The sequence below is a fragment of the Ostrea edulis genome, chromosome 4, assembly GCF_947568905.1.
Source record: "Ostrea edulis chromosome 4, xbOstEdul1.1, whole genome shotgun sequence".
Classification (NCBI taxonomy): Eukaryota; Metazoa; Mollusca; class Bivalvia; order Ostreida; family Ostreidae; genus Ostrea; species Ostrea edulis.
The window spans coordinates 86,723,501-86,743,525 of NC_079167.1; the positions used below are offsets into that span (position 1 = coordinate 86,723,501).

The 20,025-nt window shown below is 38.3% G+C and overlaps 2 protein-coding genes across 2 annotated transcripts; both read left to right on the forward strand.

The window, feature by feature from the left end:
• Positions 1-805: 805 nt before the first annotated feature.
• Positions 806-1,588, forward strand: LOC130053875 (uncharacterized). Its single transcript, XM_056161517.1, has one exon. It carries the CDS (start codon positions 806-808, stop codon positions 1,586-1,588), a length of 783 nt encoding a protein of 260 aa, XP_056017492.1.
• A 7,362-nt stretch (positions 1,589-8,950) lies between these two features.
• Positions 8,951-16,903, forward strand: LOC125672094 (metalloproteinase inhibitor 2-like). The gene is made up of 6 exons (XM_048908204.2): positions 8,951-9,084; positions 9,210-9,315; positions 10,074-10,174; positions 11,039-11,132; positions 13,142-13,254; positions 16,695-16,903. Exons 1-6 carry the CDS (start codon positions 9,079-9,081, stop codon positions 16,842-16,844), a joined length of 570 nt encoding a protein of 189 aa, XP_048764161.2. The 5' UTR covers positions 8,951-9,078; the 3' UTR covers positions 16,845-16,903.
• The last annotated feature ends 3,122 nt before the right edge of the window (positions 16,904-20,025 follow it).

Below are 20,025 nucleotides of genomic sequence, written 5' to 3' on the forward strand. Positions count from 1 at the left end.
CTGCTTTGGATGATAGATTCGCTCCACCAGATCAAATAGATTTATACAGAACGCAGTTGAGAGAGCGCAGACAAAGAGCTTCGGAATCCATTCCAGAGTTAGGACAGCATATTAGACGTCTGGTAAATTTGGCATACCCTACAGTTCCTGCAGATGTAAAAGAAACTCTTGCCAAGGATCATTTCATCGAGGCACTAGCTATTTCAGATATGCGATTGCGTATTAAACATGCAAAACCAAATAATTTGAATGAAGCATTGAGGCATGCTATCGAATTAGAGGCTTTCTTAAAAACTGAACAAAGAATTGGGGGTACTAATTCTTTAATAAGAGCAGTTGGACAAGATTCGTCTGGTACAGTAGCCGACGAATTGGGTAAAGTAAATGACACAATCACAGAACTCCAGAGAACAATGTCTACAATCACACAGGAGCTGAAAGAACTAAGAGAAAGAGACACAAGACGAAGAACAGATCGCAAGTCCAGCAGAGATTTTAATTGGCGAAAAGATATAGAGTGCTATAACTGTGGCAAGAAAGGTCACATAAAGAAAGAATGCCGCTTTAAGACAGTAAGACCAAACAGCTCAGCAACACCAAGCCCATTGCAGAACACATCTGGCAAAACAGAGCAATTAATCCGCAAAATCCTCCCGGAAAAGTTGGTGTTAGTGGAGAAGGGGGAATATTCATTAAAGGATATGTTAATAAGCTCGAACTTCACCTTTTAGTTGATTCAGGAGCTACATTGTCTCTCTTATCAAAACAGGCATTAAATAGAATTTACGGAAATGGCTCGACAGATATGCTGCGAGAGGTAAATGAGCCTGTACTGCAAGCGAATTCAAATCCTCTGATTACGCATGGACAGTTGAAAACCTCGTTTATGATCAATGATGTTGTATACAACACGATGGCCATTGTTACGAATCTGTCAGTAGACGCGATCCTTGGATTAGACTTTCTGATAAGGAATAAATGTGTCATTGATATGAGTGCCATGGAATTACGGATTGATGGAACACCCATTCCACTCGTAAAGAAAGGATATATAGGATGCTATCGCATTGCTACAGCAGCTACAGTCCACATACCACCCAGATCAGAAATTGTTACAAGCTGCGATGTGTGCACCTCTAACAAAGAACAAATAACTGATGGTATTGCATTGATAGAAGGGGATGAACACTTTTTGAAATCAGAGAAAGGTATAGTTGGCAAAGTGCTTGTCACCACTAAAGAGTCAGAACCTGTCAGGTTCATGAACCCTAGTTTTGTTGTTCAGACTATCTACAAAGGAACCATAGTAGCGAAGTTGACTCCTGTACAATGTGTTGTTGGAGAAATGGGAACTCCCTCAGAGTCATCAACGGAACTTTCACCAGCCTTGGAGGAGCTATTACAACGATCAAGCGGAAGGTTGAGCTCAGATCAAAAGCAAGAATTAAAATCTTTGCTCTTGCGCAATACTAACTTATTTGCAAAAGATGACAAGGATTTTGGTAGAACTGATGTAATTAAACATTCTATCAACACAGGTTCAAAGGCTCCTATACGACAACCCCTCCGAAGGACTCCAGTCCATTAGAAACGATACATAGATAGTCAGTTGGACGTCATGCTTAAGGCTGATGTCATTGAAAAGTCGGCAAGTCCATGGGCGTCAGGAGTTGTCCTTGTACAGAAGAAAGATGGAAGCGTTCGTTTCTGTGTAGATTACAGAAAGTTGAATGACATCACTGTCAAAGACGCCTATCCTCTACCAAGGATTGATGAGACACTCGATCACTTATTTGGAGCACGTTGGTTCTCAACTCTGGATCTCTCGTCTGGCTACTGGCAAGTCGAGATGGAGCCTGACGATAGACCAAAAACTGCGTTCATCACTAACAAAGGCCTATACCAATTCAAAGTAATGCCTTTTGGGTTTTGTAACGCACCCGCAACTTTTGAAAGGCTTATGGAAACTGTCTTATGTGGACTTCAGTGGGAGATATGCCTCATATACTTAGATGACATTATTGCCTTTGGAAAAACCTTTGAGGAAATGACAAATAGTCGTCAGAAAGTATTTTACCGTCTCCATACTGCTGAACTGAAGTTAAAGGCAAGAAAATGCACTTTGTATGGTGAGCAGGTTGAGTATTTGGGACACATTATCTCCGAATCAGGTGTGACTACAAATCCCAAGAAAGTAGAAGCCATCAAATTATGGCCTGAGTCAACCTCTGTAAACGACGTAAGATCGTTCCTCGGATTGTGTGGTTATTACCGGAGATTTGTTAAAGATTTTAGTAAAACAGCTAAACCATTACACAAACTGACAAACAAAGGGGTGAAGTTTCAATGGACAGATGAATGCCAGTCATCCTTCGACAAGTTGAAAGCACATTTGATCAGTGCTCCAATTCTTGCTTTTCCAGACTTTAACCAGACTTTCATAGTCGACACCGATGCCAGTGATACGGCTATTGGAGCTGTTCTTTCTCAGAAACAGGGAGAGCCTGAGAGAGCCATATCCTATGCAAGTAGGACACTTAGCAAGTCTGAAAGAAAATATTGCGTAACTAAGAAAAAACTGCTTGCTGTTGTCTATTTTGTGAAACAGTTCAGACATTATTTGTATGGGAGAAGGTTCATAATTCGTACAGACCATGGTTCATTGAGGTAGCTCCTCAATTTTAAAGAACCAGAAGGTCAGCTTGCTCGTTGGATCGAAATTCTGAGCATGTACGACATGACAATACAGCACCGCCCAGGATCTCAACACAGAAATGCTGATGGACTCAGCAGACGCCACTGCAGTAAAAGTAAAGATGATCCTTGCTGTGAGAAATCTGCTCGGTCTACAGAAGACAAAAAGAATCAAAAACATGTACGGACTGTTTCTGCAAATGAAAATGCCAACACTAGTGGTGAACAAAATGGCGATGATGACGAACTTTCATTAGCATGTTTGCAAAAGAATGATAAAGAGATAAACCTCGTAAAGATATGGCTCAAAAGTAGTACCAAACCAACACAAAACGATTTAAGTTACAGTGGTGTTATGTCGAAATCACTGTGGGCGCAAAGACAATCCTTGGAGATTCAAGATGAAATATTATACAGGAAATCGGTAGATGAAAAAGGAATCACACTTCAAGCCGTCATTCCATTTTCGAATAGGCGCAAAGTCCTTGATTATTGCCATGACCACAAGACGTCTGGGCATCTAGGGGTCAGGAAAACATTGAGCAAAATAAGACAGAAATTCTACTGTCCCGGATTGCAAAGAGATGTGAGACATTACATTAAAGGATGTGAAGTATGCTGCAGGTCCAAGCCACTAACCCAAAACAAAAGAGCTCCAATGCAAACATTGGGAGCCGGAATGCCAATGGAGAGAATAGCTCTGGATATAGTTGGCGAGCTTCCTCAAACAGAAAATGGCAACCGGTATATAGTTGTTATTTGTGATTATTTTACAAAATGGGTGGAATCATTTCCAATGCCTAATATGGAGACAATCACCATTGCTTCGTTGTTGGTTCAGGAGGTGGTATCAAGGTTTGGAGTGCCTGTGTCCATTCACTCAGACCAAGGCAAACAGTTTGAGGGAAAGATTTTCACTGAAATGTGTAAAATTTTGAACATTAAGAAAACCAGAACAAGTCCCTATCATCCTCAGTGTGATGGTCTCGTGGAAAGATTTAACAAAACTCTGTTGACAATGCTAAAGACTCTGGTTGATAAATACCAATCAAACTGGGACGACCTGTTACCATACGTGCTGATGGCATATAGGTCAGTGGAACACGAGTCCACTGGATTCAGCCCCAATTATTTAATGTTGGGAAGAGAGGTCAGAACACCTCTTGACATTGCATTTGAGATGCCACCAGCTATGAAAGAAATACCTGTCCAACAGTGGGTTTGGGAACTGAAGGAAAAGCTGGAATTGGCGCATTCATTTGTGCGGGAAAGTGCCATCGGTTCCATGCTAAGGCAGAAGAGCCTTTATGACACAAGATTAAATTTGCAAACCTTTAAAAAGGGAGATTAAGTCTATGTACACTTCCCACGATATGCAGTTAGGAAGTCTCCTAAGTTGACTCAGTTTTGGTGAGGACCCTTTGTAGTGGGAGAAAGGTGTTCAGAAGTGACCTACAAAGTAAACTGTGGTGCGTATGGGAAATTTCAAATCATACATGTAGACCGTATGAGAATGAAGCATCCTCAACTTCTGAGAGGTGAAAGTCAAGTAGTTGCTGATACTACTTGTTCAGTGACAGATGATGCCAGTGAAGAAAATACAGAGCTCTTTGAAAAAGGCAATGAGCATGATCAAGAAAATGCTCGGGGAAAACGAAAACAGCGTAGGCCGAAATATTTGGGAGACTACATTGTCGACCTCTGATATAGCAACCATTTTATTGTTTTCCTTATCAAAATGCAGTAACACAAATATTATACATTCCCCAAGTAGTAACGCTCTTTATGTATTTTTTTTCCTAATGTTTTTCAGAAGATGCCTCAAACAAAGTTAACTCCACGTAAAGAACACAAGTGTCCCATGTGCAGGTTTAGGAGCTTTGATATGGTGGAGATCACAAAGCACATTACTGAATGTGGACTAAAACAGATGGACAAAAAATATCTTTGTGATCGGGTTGAATGCAGTTTTAGTACTAATAAGCTGGGGAACCTCAACAGACACAAGAATAGACATTTTGATTTGGAAAAACGGAAAGTTACCACTTCGTTGTCCAATGCTTCTCAGAGCGATAATGGAAAGGAGATGGGTATGACAGAATCAGCTCTGCCATCAGTTTTGGAGAAGCCAAATGGATCTAAAGACAATAGACGGAAGAAAGCTTTCAGATGATGACTGGGAGAATGCTGATCCTGGAGATTTGCAGAGTATATTAGGGGAAATTTCAGAAACAGAATCTGAAGCGGAGGTAACCGTCATTAGAAAGGATGAAAAGCTGAGAGCGGATGCAGAAGTAGCAAAGAACCCTTTTCACGTTGGAAGGGTACTGAGAAAGCCAACTTCACCCATACCGGTCACAACTCCAAAACAGAAGGAACCTCTATCATCTTCTACCGGAGTTCCTGCCCGACCTACTATTAAAAGACCACATTTGACGGAAACGGGTACTCAGACAGAAGGGAGGAGCGTGCATAAGGTCGAGTGGACCATTACAAAGTGGAAAGAGGGTGACAAAGACATTGAACATATTGTTATGATTGAGGAAGATAAATAAGACAATTATGATATCAGACAGACATGAGAGAGTTAATTCGTGTTCAAGGAGAACATAGTTTGAATTGTGAATTTTCATATAGTTCTGCGGTTAAACAGAATTGAGAGAAATACTGTTGATTTAAATAAAGATATAAATGAACCTTTGAGAGAAAGTTATATTCATATATATTGTGGAATTTATGCTCATAAAAGCAGATAGCTAATTTTGTATGCCTTTTTTTTTTAAAGAAAATATATAGATATATATATCATGCGAGGTCGCATGAATTTTGAGGTGTGGGTAATGAGACGATCCGGAGAAAGATATTCCGATCGTGTAGGATTTAATTTTAGAGTATGACCGATAGGTGGCGTTAGTCTCGCTAAAGGGTATATAAAGAAGCGAGGCGGTGGATTCAACATCATTTTTGCACTTGACTCCAGAGTGAGAAGATCGGCAGTACCGTAGATAAAAGGTAATATTCATATTGTTTATTTCTTTTGATTAAAATCAGACGTGACTGAACAAGTCTTTCCTGTTTTAATTAATCGTAATAATCAAAACTCGAGCTGTAAGAGCTGGGACTCAAAAGAGCCAATTGAGCCGCGCTGTAAGAGCCGGGAGCCAAAGTGAGCCGAGCTACCAGAGCCAAGAGCCAGATTGAGCCAAGAGCCGGATTGAGCCAAGAGCCGGGAGCCAAACAGAGCCACGACAGTAAAGTCAAGAGCCGGGATTTGTACATAATTGATTAATAAAATTGTAAATACGTTACTTCAATCATTTATATGTATATATTGAACTGCTAGAATCCTCAGCAAGTTATCTGAGGGATCTGAACCGCCGCATTTTGCGAATTAATAGGGATACACGCTACATATTCTGGAACATGGGATGTATCTTTAGTTCTACAGCAATTGAAGAAATGGTCTCCTGTAAAGATTTTAAGTTTGAAACAATTAACATTGAAACTTGCAATGTTAATTGCTTTGACAAATGCTGCACGAGCTCAGTCGATTCATCTTATTTCTGTAATTACTATGAAAAGTGCTTTAATGAATACATATTTGAATATTCCGGACTGCTAAAGCAATGTAGACCGGGTTTTAAAATGCCTGTTTTACATATGAAAGCACATCCTCCGGATAGGAGACTTTGTATATACGTAGTGGTGAAGGAATATTTGTTAAGGACAGCACCAATTAGAAATGGAGAACAATCACTGTTATTAAGTTATGTTAAACCTCATAAGGCTGTTACGATAGACACAGTGTCCAGATGGATCAAAATGGTGATGAAACGTTCTGGTGTTAATACAGATTTATTTGGATCACACTTTGTAAGATCTGCTTCAGTGTCAAAAGCAAAATCAGCAGTCGTTCCAGTAGATGAAATTTTAAGGAAGGCTGGATGGTCCAATGCGAGAACATTCTTTAAATTTTATGATAAAGACATAATTGTTGAAAATGAGAGTTTGGCTTCAGGTGAGCTTTGCAAGACAAGTTCTCGGTAAGTAGAATAGTATCATGTTGTATTTCTCTTGTGTTTTAAAACATTTGATCATAATGTGCTTTGAAGTCTCACATAATTCCGAAGTAATTATGACGAAGTAGAATTTAAATATTTGGCGATACTTACCTTGGTTAAGTCGAAGTCAGATTGTAATTCTATGAGTCATTATAATTACTGTAGGGATTATGTGCCTCCCACCACTCCCTGCACAAGTTATTCAGATATTCATAGATATCAAACCAATAATTTAAATAGTAATAATAATTAAGGTTATTATATTCAAGATGGTTACATTATGACCAAATGTTTAAGTTTAAAGACTGGGGTTGCACATGCGTACTACTATCTCACATAATCCCTACAGTAATTATAATGACTCATAGAATTACAATCTGACTTCGACTTAACCAAGGTAAGTCTCGCCAAATTTTTAAATTATGAGTATCAATTTGTCTTTATCATATTGTTACAGAAGTAAGTTTATTTCAATGATTTACTCAAGAATATGTTCATTGAATTCTGGGTCCAACCTTTTGAAAAATCCTCGATTATTGATCCATCGATCTGTCATTGGGTAAAATGCTGTCTGATGTGTTTCATACCATTTGTTAAGCTGTTCTTTACACACTTATTTTGACTACGGACTACTCCGTTTACCAAACCAAGATATAGGGCTCACGCCTAGTGTGACCAGTCGACAGGGGATGTTTACTCCTCCTAGACACCTAATGCTGTCCAGGGGCTCGTGTTTGCCCGACTCTTGATTTTGTGAAAAAATCAAAGGGATAAAGGGGCAGAGCATTTTTTTTTTGCACCAGCACCAGTATGTATAGATTGTATGTAATGTAGGGTCATATTTTAATTACTACACCAATATGAAATACAAGTATTGACATAAAAGGGAAATATGATTTTTCATTAGTTTGTCATAACCTTACATTATTGTATACCTTCTACCCACGTGTTTTAAAACCAAAAAACTGTATCCAACCACCTGAGCAAACGGTGAACGAACGGGAAAATGACAAAGTAGAATGATTCAGGGAATGTAATCATGTACCTTAATGTGTGGACTGTAATCGTGTACCTTAATGTGTGGACTGTAATCATGCACCTTAATGTGTGGACTGTAATCATGTACCTTAATGTGCGGACTGTAATCATGTACCTTATATTAATGTGTGGACTGTAATCATGTACCTTAATGTGCGGACTGTAAGCGTGTATGTTCGATGTCCGTATCTAATGGTGACTGGAACATTTATGTACTTTTATCACTTATGTATGAAATACGAAAGACATGCTATGAAATGATAATATATGCATGATGCAAGGTGAAGATAACGAACAGTGATCAATCTCATAACTCCTACAAGCAATACAAAATAGATAGTTGGGCAAACACGGACCCCTGGACACACCAGAGGTGGGATCAGGTGCCTAGGAGGAGTAAGCATCCCCTGTTGACCGGTCACACCCGCCGTGAGCCCCATATCCTGATCAGGTAAACGGAGTTATCCGCAGTCAAAATCAGTGTGCCAAGAACGGCTTAACAATCGGTATGAAACACGTCAGACAGCATTTGACCCAATGCGAGGTTGTATTGACGAACTAGATCGTTATAACGACCATAGAATTTGCGAAATGCTGACTTCAATCGAGACTGTTGAAATCCCTGTACCATCAACTTGTTTGTCAGTAGCTTACCTCGATTTAAAAACTGACTATACCCAGAACAAGCTCTTGCATGATAATATACATGTTTATAAGATATTTGCATTAAGAAGAGGATTAGGGGACTATCTAAGTTCTTAAGCTTTTGGGCTCTATTGTCAATAAAATGTGAAATTAAGAGTAATCATAAGGAATCGTACTCTCTCTCTCTCTCTCTCTCTCTCTCTCTCTCTCTCTCTGCTTCTAATTGAACTACTATTAACCATTCCAATGGAGAATGGAGGACTGATATATCTGTTTGAATCAATGGTACTGTGAAATACTAGTAAAAACTTTATGACTATGTGCGTAGAGCACACACCTGCAACAATTTTGACGAATTGAAGCTAAGTAAATTTAAATTATTTTCACTACAGTAACAGATGTCAAACTACATGTACAACCATGGCACATTCATAATTCACTAGTGTGAGCTGTGGAATGAAAAATAACTAGTAAATTGACACTTGATAGACATGGTAAACAGTTATATCGCCAGTAGCAAAATTAATGTACATGCATTTTATTGAAATTATTATTTTGAGGATAGTGTATATTAGTATATATAACACAATAAACTGAAGGATAAATCCAGCACTGTAAATGATCGTCTCTGAACAGAGCCATGCAAGTAAGAAGGAGATACTTAAATAATATTCAAACAATCTGGGATACATATTGTTTTTAATATTTCACTAGTTCGCGTTTTGTTAAACATTTTTTAAATTAATGTACATATTTTCCTATATTTCCTAGATTTATATTATCCTCTTGACTGGTTTTTTGGCACACGTATCGGGAGTTACAGCATGTACCTGTTACCCTGTAGACCCGCAAACTAAATACTGTGGAGCTGTCAACGGTAAGTTCTTTTAAAAATCACAATTCAATTCCCGTCTTGTCAAAACTGCCAAGGAAAACGACCTTTGGTCTCGAAGTGCGACCAGTGAGGTTTTAATATCCAAGTATCTAAGGGGAATATATACATGTATGTAAATGTATGTTCCAACCATTTTGGTAATAAAAGAAGTATTTGTTTAACAAAATCTACAATTGATAATTTAAGATTTAGAGTACTTGAGACACAATGTTTACAATTCACAGTCTAAGGGAGGAAATATTACATTCGTAAATTGCCAGGGACAAGTTAAGGACGTATGTGAAGACCGACATTTTCTCTAAAATTATTTAATCCTCTTCTGGATATGAAGAGTTCTTGTATCAATGATTTTTTTTTAAAATGTTAAATTGCAGTATTATTAGCAAATTTTCTATGCTCAGTGGCTCGATTATTTAACTAGTAGTGCAAGGATCCCGATTTGATACCCGATTGTTCCAAAGAAAAATAACATATTATTGAAAAACGTTTCGTATGTCTTTGATTTCAGTTCCAATTTCAGATCTAAACTAATAAGACACCGAGTCTATATTGCACTTTCCATGACATTTATACATAATGAAATGTTTATTGTAAATCATATTTTATTTTATTCGCGAGGTTTTTATATTCCTGTAATTTCGCGAGATAATGAGCGTGCAAACGATAGCTTTTTCTTCTCAGATACACGGTCATGCATCAACTGTTTGTGTTTAATCCCTACGATACAAATTTCTTTTCAGTTGTAATTGCAAATGTCACTGGGATGACTTATGGAGAGGGATATCCGATCATTGACACCCCACGGACCTATGACGTGAATGTTTTGCATGTTTATAAAGGAGTAAGTTAACAGATATTGATTGTATTAAATCAAGATTAATATAACTTGAATATATTCTACAGTTTCCCGCAACCACGTGCGTGGATTGAACAACATTATGTGTTTAACATATATTTTAAAACACATTTCCAAAAGTAAAAACCTCTTTACATTTTAAATTCTAACTTACAATTTACAACCTGACATTCTTACTTTTATTAAGATTCAATCTATAGTTCTTGTTAATCCTATTATGCTTTATTACATTCGTCATTTTATGTTTATCCCGTGGGGATCCGGGTTAGAATAGGTCCTCAGTATCCCTTGCTTGTCGTAGAAGGCGACTAAATGGGGTGGTCCTTCGCATGAGACCGCAAAAACCGAAGTTCCGTGTCACAGCAGGTGTGGCACGATTAAGATCCCTCCCTGCTCAAAGGCAATACGCGCCGAGCATAGGCCTAAATTTTTCAGCCCTTCACCGGCAGTGGTGACGTCTCCATATGAGTGAAATATTTTCGAGAGGGACGTTAAACAATATTCAATCAATCAATCAGGATGTTTTACTTGCAAAGAGAGTTAATTTCATATGGAGAGGGAGGTATACTGGCTGATCCCCTCCCCCTAAACTTTTTAAATGGTAGTAATGAACTGTTAGGATGTAAACTTCAACTGATGAATTGACTCCATGTAGTGAAGATGGGAAACCCCCACCCAACCCCATCCCCACCTCGGTCTGATTTAGGATTTTGAAGATAGGCAAAAGAACATGTCTTTCCTTGAAAGAATTTCAGATAATTTTAGATAATTGTGAAGTCAACTCCCCCCCCCCTTTCCGTTGTGAAAAACGATGCTACATATCTGATATTTGAATTGTATTCGTTTCAGAATATCGGTAAAGGGCCTGCAAAAATTGTTACTGCTGAAAATGATGCCATTTGTGGTGTAACTCTACTGAAGAAAAAAGTGTATCTTCTGAATGGTAGGTCATCTAATAGAAACAGATCCTTTTGTGAAGGGGCATGATTATATATGAGAAGATCTGAAGTTTTGAGTTACTACTAGAACACAGATTTATCCGAATTTTATACACGCCCTTATACATGTAGTTTGTTAGCCCTATAGATTTCCGGAGTTTTTGCAAGGGCATTCCAAGCGAAAGAAATGTTTACACGTTAACTGTACAAGAGCAATATTTCCAAAAAGATATTTATATATATATGTATGTACCTCAGTTTGCATTGTACATGTAGATATGAATTTGCAAAGGAACTACTTTTCGATTGAATACCAGACAACGATCGAGGAAATTCTCGTGAACAGTTTACATTTTTAAGAAACTATTATATTTCAAAAGAAAGTATGCGATATACCACAGACCTATTGTGTACTTTAACTTTCAAACGAGTGGCCTCCCAGGTAAAGTAAGAAGTGACGGGTGTTGTTGTAACGCGGAACGGAAAATAGTGTATGTAATAATGCTATGAGGAGGTCAGCATTTTGTAATTATAAACAAGGGAAGCAGAAATTAGAGAAAAAGTCATGTACATAATTCACCGTTTCATATACTTCAAATTAATGCAATGTATTTTAAAATGATTATAACTTATTATGAAAAATGCCGTATAGCGGGTCTTTAACGCGGGTCTAAAATTTGGCGATTTGATTGCTCAAAGGTATGCTAATAATTTTAGCGGAATAAATTTTGGCGGACAAGGAATATTTATCTCTCTTTCAAATACTGATGTCACAATTAGGTGCATATTTGGCGAGTGAAATTTTGGCGAAAATGTATATAACCACTAAAATAAGCCAAATCTATCACTCGCGGAAAAAACCGCTATACGATATTACGTAAGCGCCTGTGGGTACCACCCCCTTCCGGGTTAGAATAGGTCCTCAGTATCCCTTGTTTGTCGTAAGAGGTGACTTAATGGGGCGGTCCTTCGGATGAGACCGCAAAAACTGAGGCCCTATATTACAGCAGGTGTGGCACAATAAAGTATTTTCACCCGTCCGTTCCAGGGGTTGATCTACAGCGCCAAATGTAACAGGGAGGAAGAAAATGCAACGGGATTCAATTTGAACCTGGGCCCCTAAATCTCTAGCCAGGTGCTCTACCAACTGAGCTATCTGGCCATCAATAATCGAACCAGTCTGACCGCGACACACTACATTTCAGGTATTGATAGTTCTGTAGCCCTTCCCTTCCTATCGAAGTCTGATAAAGAATGGTTCCCTAGTAGCCTGGTTCCCGAAGCCTTCCGATGTACAAGCTTCGTACTTGCACATTGGCAGAGTGCGTTCGAGATCGCCGTTCTTCGTAAGAGTACAAATTCCTGTCGATCCCGAACGCTAAATACGCAACCCGAGAACGGGTTCGAGGTGCAAGAACTCGCATCACCTCTGTAGGTAGTGTAGTCGAAGAACAAAGAACAGGTTCGTGCGCACAAGTTCTCGTCTTTCGTAACTCTAAGAACGGAGCACGAGAACAACGGGAACGGCGACCTCGAACGCACTCTGGGGGGCCTCGGGAATCAAAGATCTTTTGCGCAAAGCCTTGGGAATGGAACCAGAACTTCGAAATCACGTGACTGTAGTGCGAAAGCATGATAAAACGGTGTTCCAGCAGTAACTCGAGACTCTCCTATTCTTTCTCTGAAGCGATATACGAGCGGAAATGATTATCTTTATGATAGTATTCCATCTGAGAAGGGATATCAGATCTTCTTAAATGTTACTACTTAGTTAATTGATACCATTTTTGTGTGGGTTGCAGTCTGATTAAAATCAGACGCCATACTCATTATCATATCGATATGATACTAGTGATGAGTATGGGGTCTGATTTTAATCAGACTATGTGGGGTACCCATATAGACAATGAAATCCACAAAAATTATTTCTCTGTAGATACAAAACTCCATAACAATTCCCTCTTCGTGGTTAGGTAATAGAATAGATGGTTCAGAACTGGTTTATAATTTCCAGGTAATATAGAGAATGGGAAAATGCGGATCCGCCAATGTAGCATAATATCTTACTATCCGATTAAGGATCCAAACACATTTCCATTAGATGCGTATTACGATTGCAGATGCAAAGTATGTATCAAATATTTTTATTATACATGTATATACTATGTCAACGAGATGTTTTGCACACTCCGCGCAGCCATATTTCATTACCTAATTACATAATATGCGTGGCAAAGGTCATGTAGGGGAAAAACGACGTAATCAAGGACGCAGCCATTTGACAAATAAACGATATGTTGCTTTCTTTTCTAGACTTTTTAATGATTTTTATTTTATATTTTAACACCATTTGTTTACATACCGGATATAGAAGATCATATAAGTTTATTTCAGCAGATTTTTTTTAAGGAAAGTTCCTTTCTAGAATTTCTTTGAGAAACTATTTATTTGCGCTGAAGTTGCTTTTCATACCCATATTAATTTTGAAGATCCCACGCCCAATTGTGAATTCAATTCTGAATCATACAAAAATGTAAAATTTCGTTGATACCCCTTTACCGATTATACTGCACCTATAGCAGTGTGGTGTTTTAGGGGGGGGGGGGCTTTATTAACAATGGTAATTTCACATAGAGAATAGATTATAACGAATTATAACAACAATGAATGTGTAAATTAAGACAGTATTATCCAGATACCTAGAAGCATCCCGTTTCAAAGAGGGAGACATTGACAAAATATATTGACAACTAGACTCAGTACGATCTATAATGTATCGATAAATATGATTGGGGAAACAAACCGTTAAACGTACTTCAATCCAAACCTCAAAATCCTAGTTTGGGGGAGGGGTGACATAATTCGTCGGTTCAAACTTACATTACTACTCAGTACAACATGCATGCCGCAGTTAATTCTAAGAGAGAAAGGGGCACCCAACCTATAAATCAGACTTCTTTGTAATTTTAAAAGAAGGAAAAGTGGCACATTGTAAATGAAATCAGTGGACTGTTATCACTTAGCATTTAGTATTACTTCAATGGGTTTATTTCAGAGAGCTAGTGACTGTAATTCGATAGAAAACATCGAAAGTGAAAGTAGCAAGCAGACATATTTATAACACACACAACCTGGCTCCGTGGTCATAACTACATAAGCATGTTAGGGCCGCAGCATTATCTTTTTTTAGTTTGTTATAACAGATTAATAATTTGTTATAACAGATATCAGAAGTTTTTGAATAAATTCTGCTACATAGGAATATATAAACAGGTCAGCTGACAAAGGAGCTCAATTCGTGCCCATGGGAATTTCAACAGACTGTTGGATTGATTGATTGATTAATGTTTTCCGCCACACTAAACAATTTTTCAGTTATATGGTGGCGCCCAGTTTAAATTGGTGAAAGAGAGAACCCAGATACATTGTACCTGGGAAGAGACCACCGACCTTCCACAAGTAAACTGGGAAACTTCTCACTTACCGGCGCGAGCGGGATTCGAACCCGAGCCGAGCAGAGGTGAGAGGCCGTGTGATTTTGAGCGCGATGCTCTAACCACTACACCATGGAGGTCCTCAGACTGTTGGAAGACCTGATAACCAAAGACCACGAAGATATTGTCAATTGGGATTTTATTTCAACTTCAAGTTACTTGTGCATGGAATCAGAGTGTTGTTTAACAAAGTAATTGTTTGGATGACTGATCACTAGATATGAATATTTGCATTTTCCATTTTTGTTGAAGAAGCAACTGTCTATGATTTCAAAAAGTTTAGTCTTTAATTTATCGAGAGGAATGGTCGTGTAAAGTGCTCAGGAGTAATACGTTTTGATATTGTTGATCTGAGAATTGTTTTGCGATTTCAAGTTTACTAAAAGTTCTTTAGATTTTTTTTAGAATCCACATTTGATTTACACCACTTCTGGCATATGTAGTCGTACAGTAAATTTGAAGTTTATCCTTTACATCTTTTAATATTTTCGTGAGGAGCAAAAATAGGGGCTTGGTAGAGCGCTGTCGCTCCGAAACTTTAACCTTGCTCATAACTTTTTATGGTGAGTGACAGGGCTCTCATATTCCATATGCGCATTCCTTGTGACAAGGAAATTTCTTTGGTATCAAAATATTTAACCTTGTGACCTTGGAGTTTTCCGATTTATATGAAAACAACATATTTCAATATCTCATGAACACTTTAAAGTAGGGCCATAATGATTGCGAATAAATTCTTTATGGTAAGGACTTACATTTTATAAACGATATTTGACCTTGGAGCTTCAGCCATATTTCAAACTTTAACCTTATTCATAACTATTGAATAGTGAGTGAAAGGGTTCTCGTGTCATAAATGCATTCCTTGTGACAATACCTTTTCCATAGCAATGTTTCTATCTTTGTGACCTTAGCGGCATCTTCGCTAGCATTAGCGGCTGACCTGCTTTTAAGTAAATGTAACCTTTCAAATATCTCCAGACTATTTTTTGTATTTTGTATATATATTTCTGATGATAAGATCTTTTATTTCATACAATGATCTTTGACCTTATCCAGAACTGCAAGGTCATGTTGGTCATATTGGTTTTAAGTGTTAAGACATCCCATGCTGTATGAATTCATATTCGGTTATGTCGTGACCTTTTTAGGCTAAGTTGGGGTCACTTTTTATCATGGTAATAAAGATTGTAAAACAAAATCACAACAGCTGAACGACAGCAGGGCCAAGGTGACTCAGGAGCGCGATGTGACCCAAGGGCCTTTTGTTGCCTTTATTATATGTTTAAAGTGTAGCAATAGTCCTTTCCTCATGAATGCGCTCTAGTTGTAAACAATGCGCTTAATATAAATCTTAATAAATATAGTACTTCTATTTTAACGGCTTTGAATTTCTACAAAAATGTTTTTGCAACACTATAAGCAGTATTTTCGTTTTCTGGAAAATTCATCCGAATTTCTTTTTACGTACCGATTCGTACATGCTATATTAGCATTTCCAATGGATATTAGAATTCGTCGAATAGATAAAAGCTGTTTAACGGTAATGAAAGACAAAGGTACCAACAGATTAATATATCTGTGTAGAATTTGTATAGAAATTCTTCTGACCAAAATTCTTTCCGTGGGGATCCGGATTAGAATAGATCCACAGTACCCTTTGTTTATCATAAGAGGCGACTAAATGGGGTAGTCCTTCGCAAAAACCGAGGCCCCGCGTCATAGCAGGCGTGGCACGATAAAAATCCCTCCCTGCTCAAAGGTCGCAAGTGCGGAGCATAGGCCTAAATCTTGCAGCCCTTCACCTGCAATGGTGGCGGACGTTACACAATAGAAAACCAACCATAATTCAATGGGAACGAGCTCGTTTAAGAAAAGCATTAGGATGTAAGAGACTGAATCCGAGGTATTTAAGGAGGAGAGGGACATTAGCCGAGCTCTGACGTGTACGAGTACTGTAACAGTCGATGCGGATACACAGTAATGCAGCATTCAGGGCAGCTCTAGTTAATGTTGGTTTCTATTGTCTTCATTTCTTTGTAGTCTAGTTTGATTTACCAATGATTATTGTAGGTAAAACGTATGCTTTCGGGAGAAGTTGAGAAAAACACTTGTGATGTAGTGAAAAGGGCTCGTCGTTGCCCTTCCGGCTCCAGGGCCTTTGATGACAGACCCGAGTGTCAGTACAATAAGGATAAAGGTGACTGTGAATGGAAATGTTAGAATTATCTTGTACACTATCTAGATTACATTGTACATAAAGAATAAAAGTCTGCAAATCCTGTCTTGTTATTTGTCCAGGCTCCTTATGGAATCTGTTTTGCTTTAATTATGACTTTCTGCAGATAGTGTTGTGAATTGCGTGATACATCTATAGCATATAGAGTGACCAGTTAGTGCAGTAACTATATAAGTCGCTCACCATAGGCCGAGTTGTATGGATCTTCAAGACGATGATCTTTAGAGGTCTGGACTGGTATGTGACGAGAATACAACTGACTTTCCCTGGGTTCTTAATCAGCTGATTAATATCGGGAATGTCGAGCCCGATCTTAATAACATCAAATATTACTACATTCCTATCCGTTTTATTTAAAAGGAGTGTGGGTTATAAAACCGACCAAAATTTGTTCCACTGACTAAAACCAACTTATTTATATTTCCATAACTGTAAACAATCAGATCACCCGACTGCAATGCATCCACAAACGTGTGTGCAAAACCACTGTAATAAAAATACATCAACCATAGCTTAAGATAGCGAATTTTGCTTGATTTTTAAGCGGGAGTCCTTTAATAATCATTACCTACATCTGATAAGTGAAGCCCATCATCTCTAAGCAAGTAAGACGTACTGCCTCATAATTCTATGATGTGAAATACAGTTGTCTTTACCTAGAAATTCTCTGATACCTGTGTTAATTAAATTCCTTTTATTTCCCCCTTCCTTCCATCTTAATCCTCTCCGAAACAAGCCTACACAATCGTTCTGAAAAAACAATTTGGACATTTTGAAAAAAAAAATCTGGATATACACTAAATCAGCCAGCATCTTTACCAACAGTTTCTTAGAGCAGGAAATTTTTTATGTCATTAGATTCTAAATGAATGAAATCTGAAATAGGAAATTTTGACTAGCAAAACTCAACTGTTTTCAATAAATTTTCCCATTTCATACCCCTATAAATGCCCTTCAAAAAATAATTCTACAAAATCCTGATCAAATTCTAAATTCTCATTTTCTAATTCAGTTGACTTTGTTTTACTCCAGTACACCAGTGGGGATCCAACTATCCATTGATTGATTGATTGGATCTTCCTTAACGTCTCATTCGAGAATATTTCACTCATATGAAGACGTCACCAAGACCGGTGAAAGGCTTCAAATTTAGGCCCATGCTCGGCGCTTACGGCCATTGAGCAGTGAGGGTTCTTTAGCGTGCCACACCTACTGTGACACAGGTCATCCGTTTTTAAGGTCATCTCCGTGACGTTCACACCCTATGCCGAGCGTTTGGCGATGGAACTGTCACTACCTATTTTAACGACTTAGTTCTGTCGTGGCCAGGATTCGAACCCCGGCCTACCGCATGCGGGGCGAACACTCTAACCTCTCGGCCACTGCGGCGGTTCTAACTATCCATATTAATCAACAAATCAGCACAGTTGGCCAAATCTATCAAAATCAAAATAAAAGATTTGCAGCATTTTACCGGTAAACTAAATTTGATGTCTGTCAAGCAAAGGGTTCTCAAGACCTCAATATCGATCACTTTCTCCTAAAGATGTACCAGTGTACCAAGTTTGATGTCTGTCATGCAAAGGATTCTCAAGACATTAAGCACACAATATATTCCTATATCTGTTTTGTCTAGTTTGACCCTTGACCATGTAACCTCAAAATCAATAGGGGCAATCTACATCTTGGAGTGTACCAAGTTTGATGTCCGTCAAGCAAAGGGTTCTCAAGATATTGAGCGGACAATGTCTTCCTATGTCAAGAGTAGATTGACCCTTGACCTTAAAAATAAAAGGGGCTCTCTTCTATTCATAACTCACATATGCTATATTATTACGATCAAGTAAATAGTTTTCCGGATATTGAGCGGACACTACCGACCAACCGATGCAAAGCAATATGCCCCTCTTCTCTGAAAGGGGGGGGGGGGTATAAAAAAGCTGCCTGCCTCATACAAATTTTGAGTTTTTGGCCTGAGAAACTAATAATATTTTTGGTGCCTTACTAATATTTGATTAAGTATAAGATAAATCAGTGTTACTAAAGTTTAATTAAGTATAAGATAAATCAGTGTTGCTAATGTTTAATTAAGTATAAGATAAATCAGTGTTGCTAAAGTTTAATTAAGTATAAGATAAATCAGTGTTGCTAATGTTTAATTGAATGTAAGATACATCAGCTCCCACAATGCCATTTCTCAGTTATCTGTGTGTAACAGATATGAGACTTGAACCTGGGATTTCGACACTTCAGTCCACAACCCTACCGATCAACCATACAGGGTTAACCCACCAACCGAGAAATTACGAACACCATGTACATTGTACACTGTCACACAACTCAAAAAGACCCCACATTTCACTGTCAATAGTGAATGTTGTTTTATACCTGGTGGACAATACATTATCTGAGTTTGACATCATGTTACCTGGAACACAATCTGGTTAAAATAAGATATTTGATCCGCTCCGTTATTGCAGTGTATGCGAAAGTTTTTTGGACCACACAGGACATTCGGTCATATGTAATCAATGAACACACAGGACTGAACCAAATTTTGTCAGACCGAAAAACCTAATGTTAAAAAGTGAAGCACGTGAAAATGCAGAATCAAGGAAATTATATTTATTATACTAATAATACTATCGATTTCTTTTACCAGGATAATACTTTAGACGGTCCATGCGGTGTCAATCACATTCATTTACATATTTGGATTTGTAAGATATTTTTTAGTTATAACAAACATTTTAATGTCTCCGCGTCAAAATAGTAAAGCTCAAAACCGGACACCGAGACATTATGTAACAGACATTTTTATGCCTCTGATGGGATTTGAACCCGGGTCTCTGGCACTTAAGTCCAGCACTCTACCAATCGAGCTAAAGGGTTAACCCACTAGTCAGAGCTAGTAGGAATGCCATATCACTCACACTACCACATTGTCCCCCTCCTTTTTAAAAGTCGTCCCTGACTCTTCCAGAGTGCCAACACTTGTGGGGCGAAGTACTGAAGACAATATCTCTCACCCGCTAGAGATAACCCAGGTCCCAACGTGGGCGCCAAATGTAACAGGAAGGGATTAGGAAATGCAACATCCCAGGATCATCTTCAGAAACTTACATCCCGAAGTATGTTGAAAGCGATATCTACTGGTAATCTGGG

Coding starts and splice junctions, on each gene's coding strand:
- LOC130053875 (XM_056161517.1), top strand. CDS start 806: ATGCTGCGAGAGGTAAATGAGCCTGTACTGCAAGCGAATTCAAATCCT.
- LOC125672094 (XM_048908204.2), top strand. Junction 9,316..10,073: donor ATACTGTGGAGCTGTCAACG/GTAAGTTCTTTT, acceptor ATTTCTTTTCAG/TTGTAATTGCAAATGTCACT. Junction 13,255..16,694: donor ATTACGATTGCAGATGCAAA/GTATGTATCAAA, acceptor TGATTATTGTAG/GTAAAACGTATGCTTTCGGG.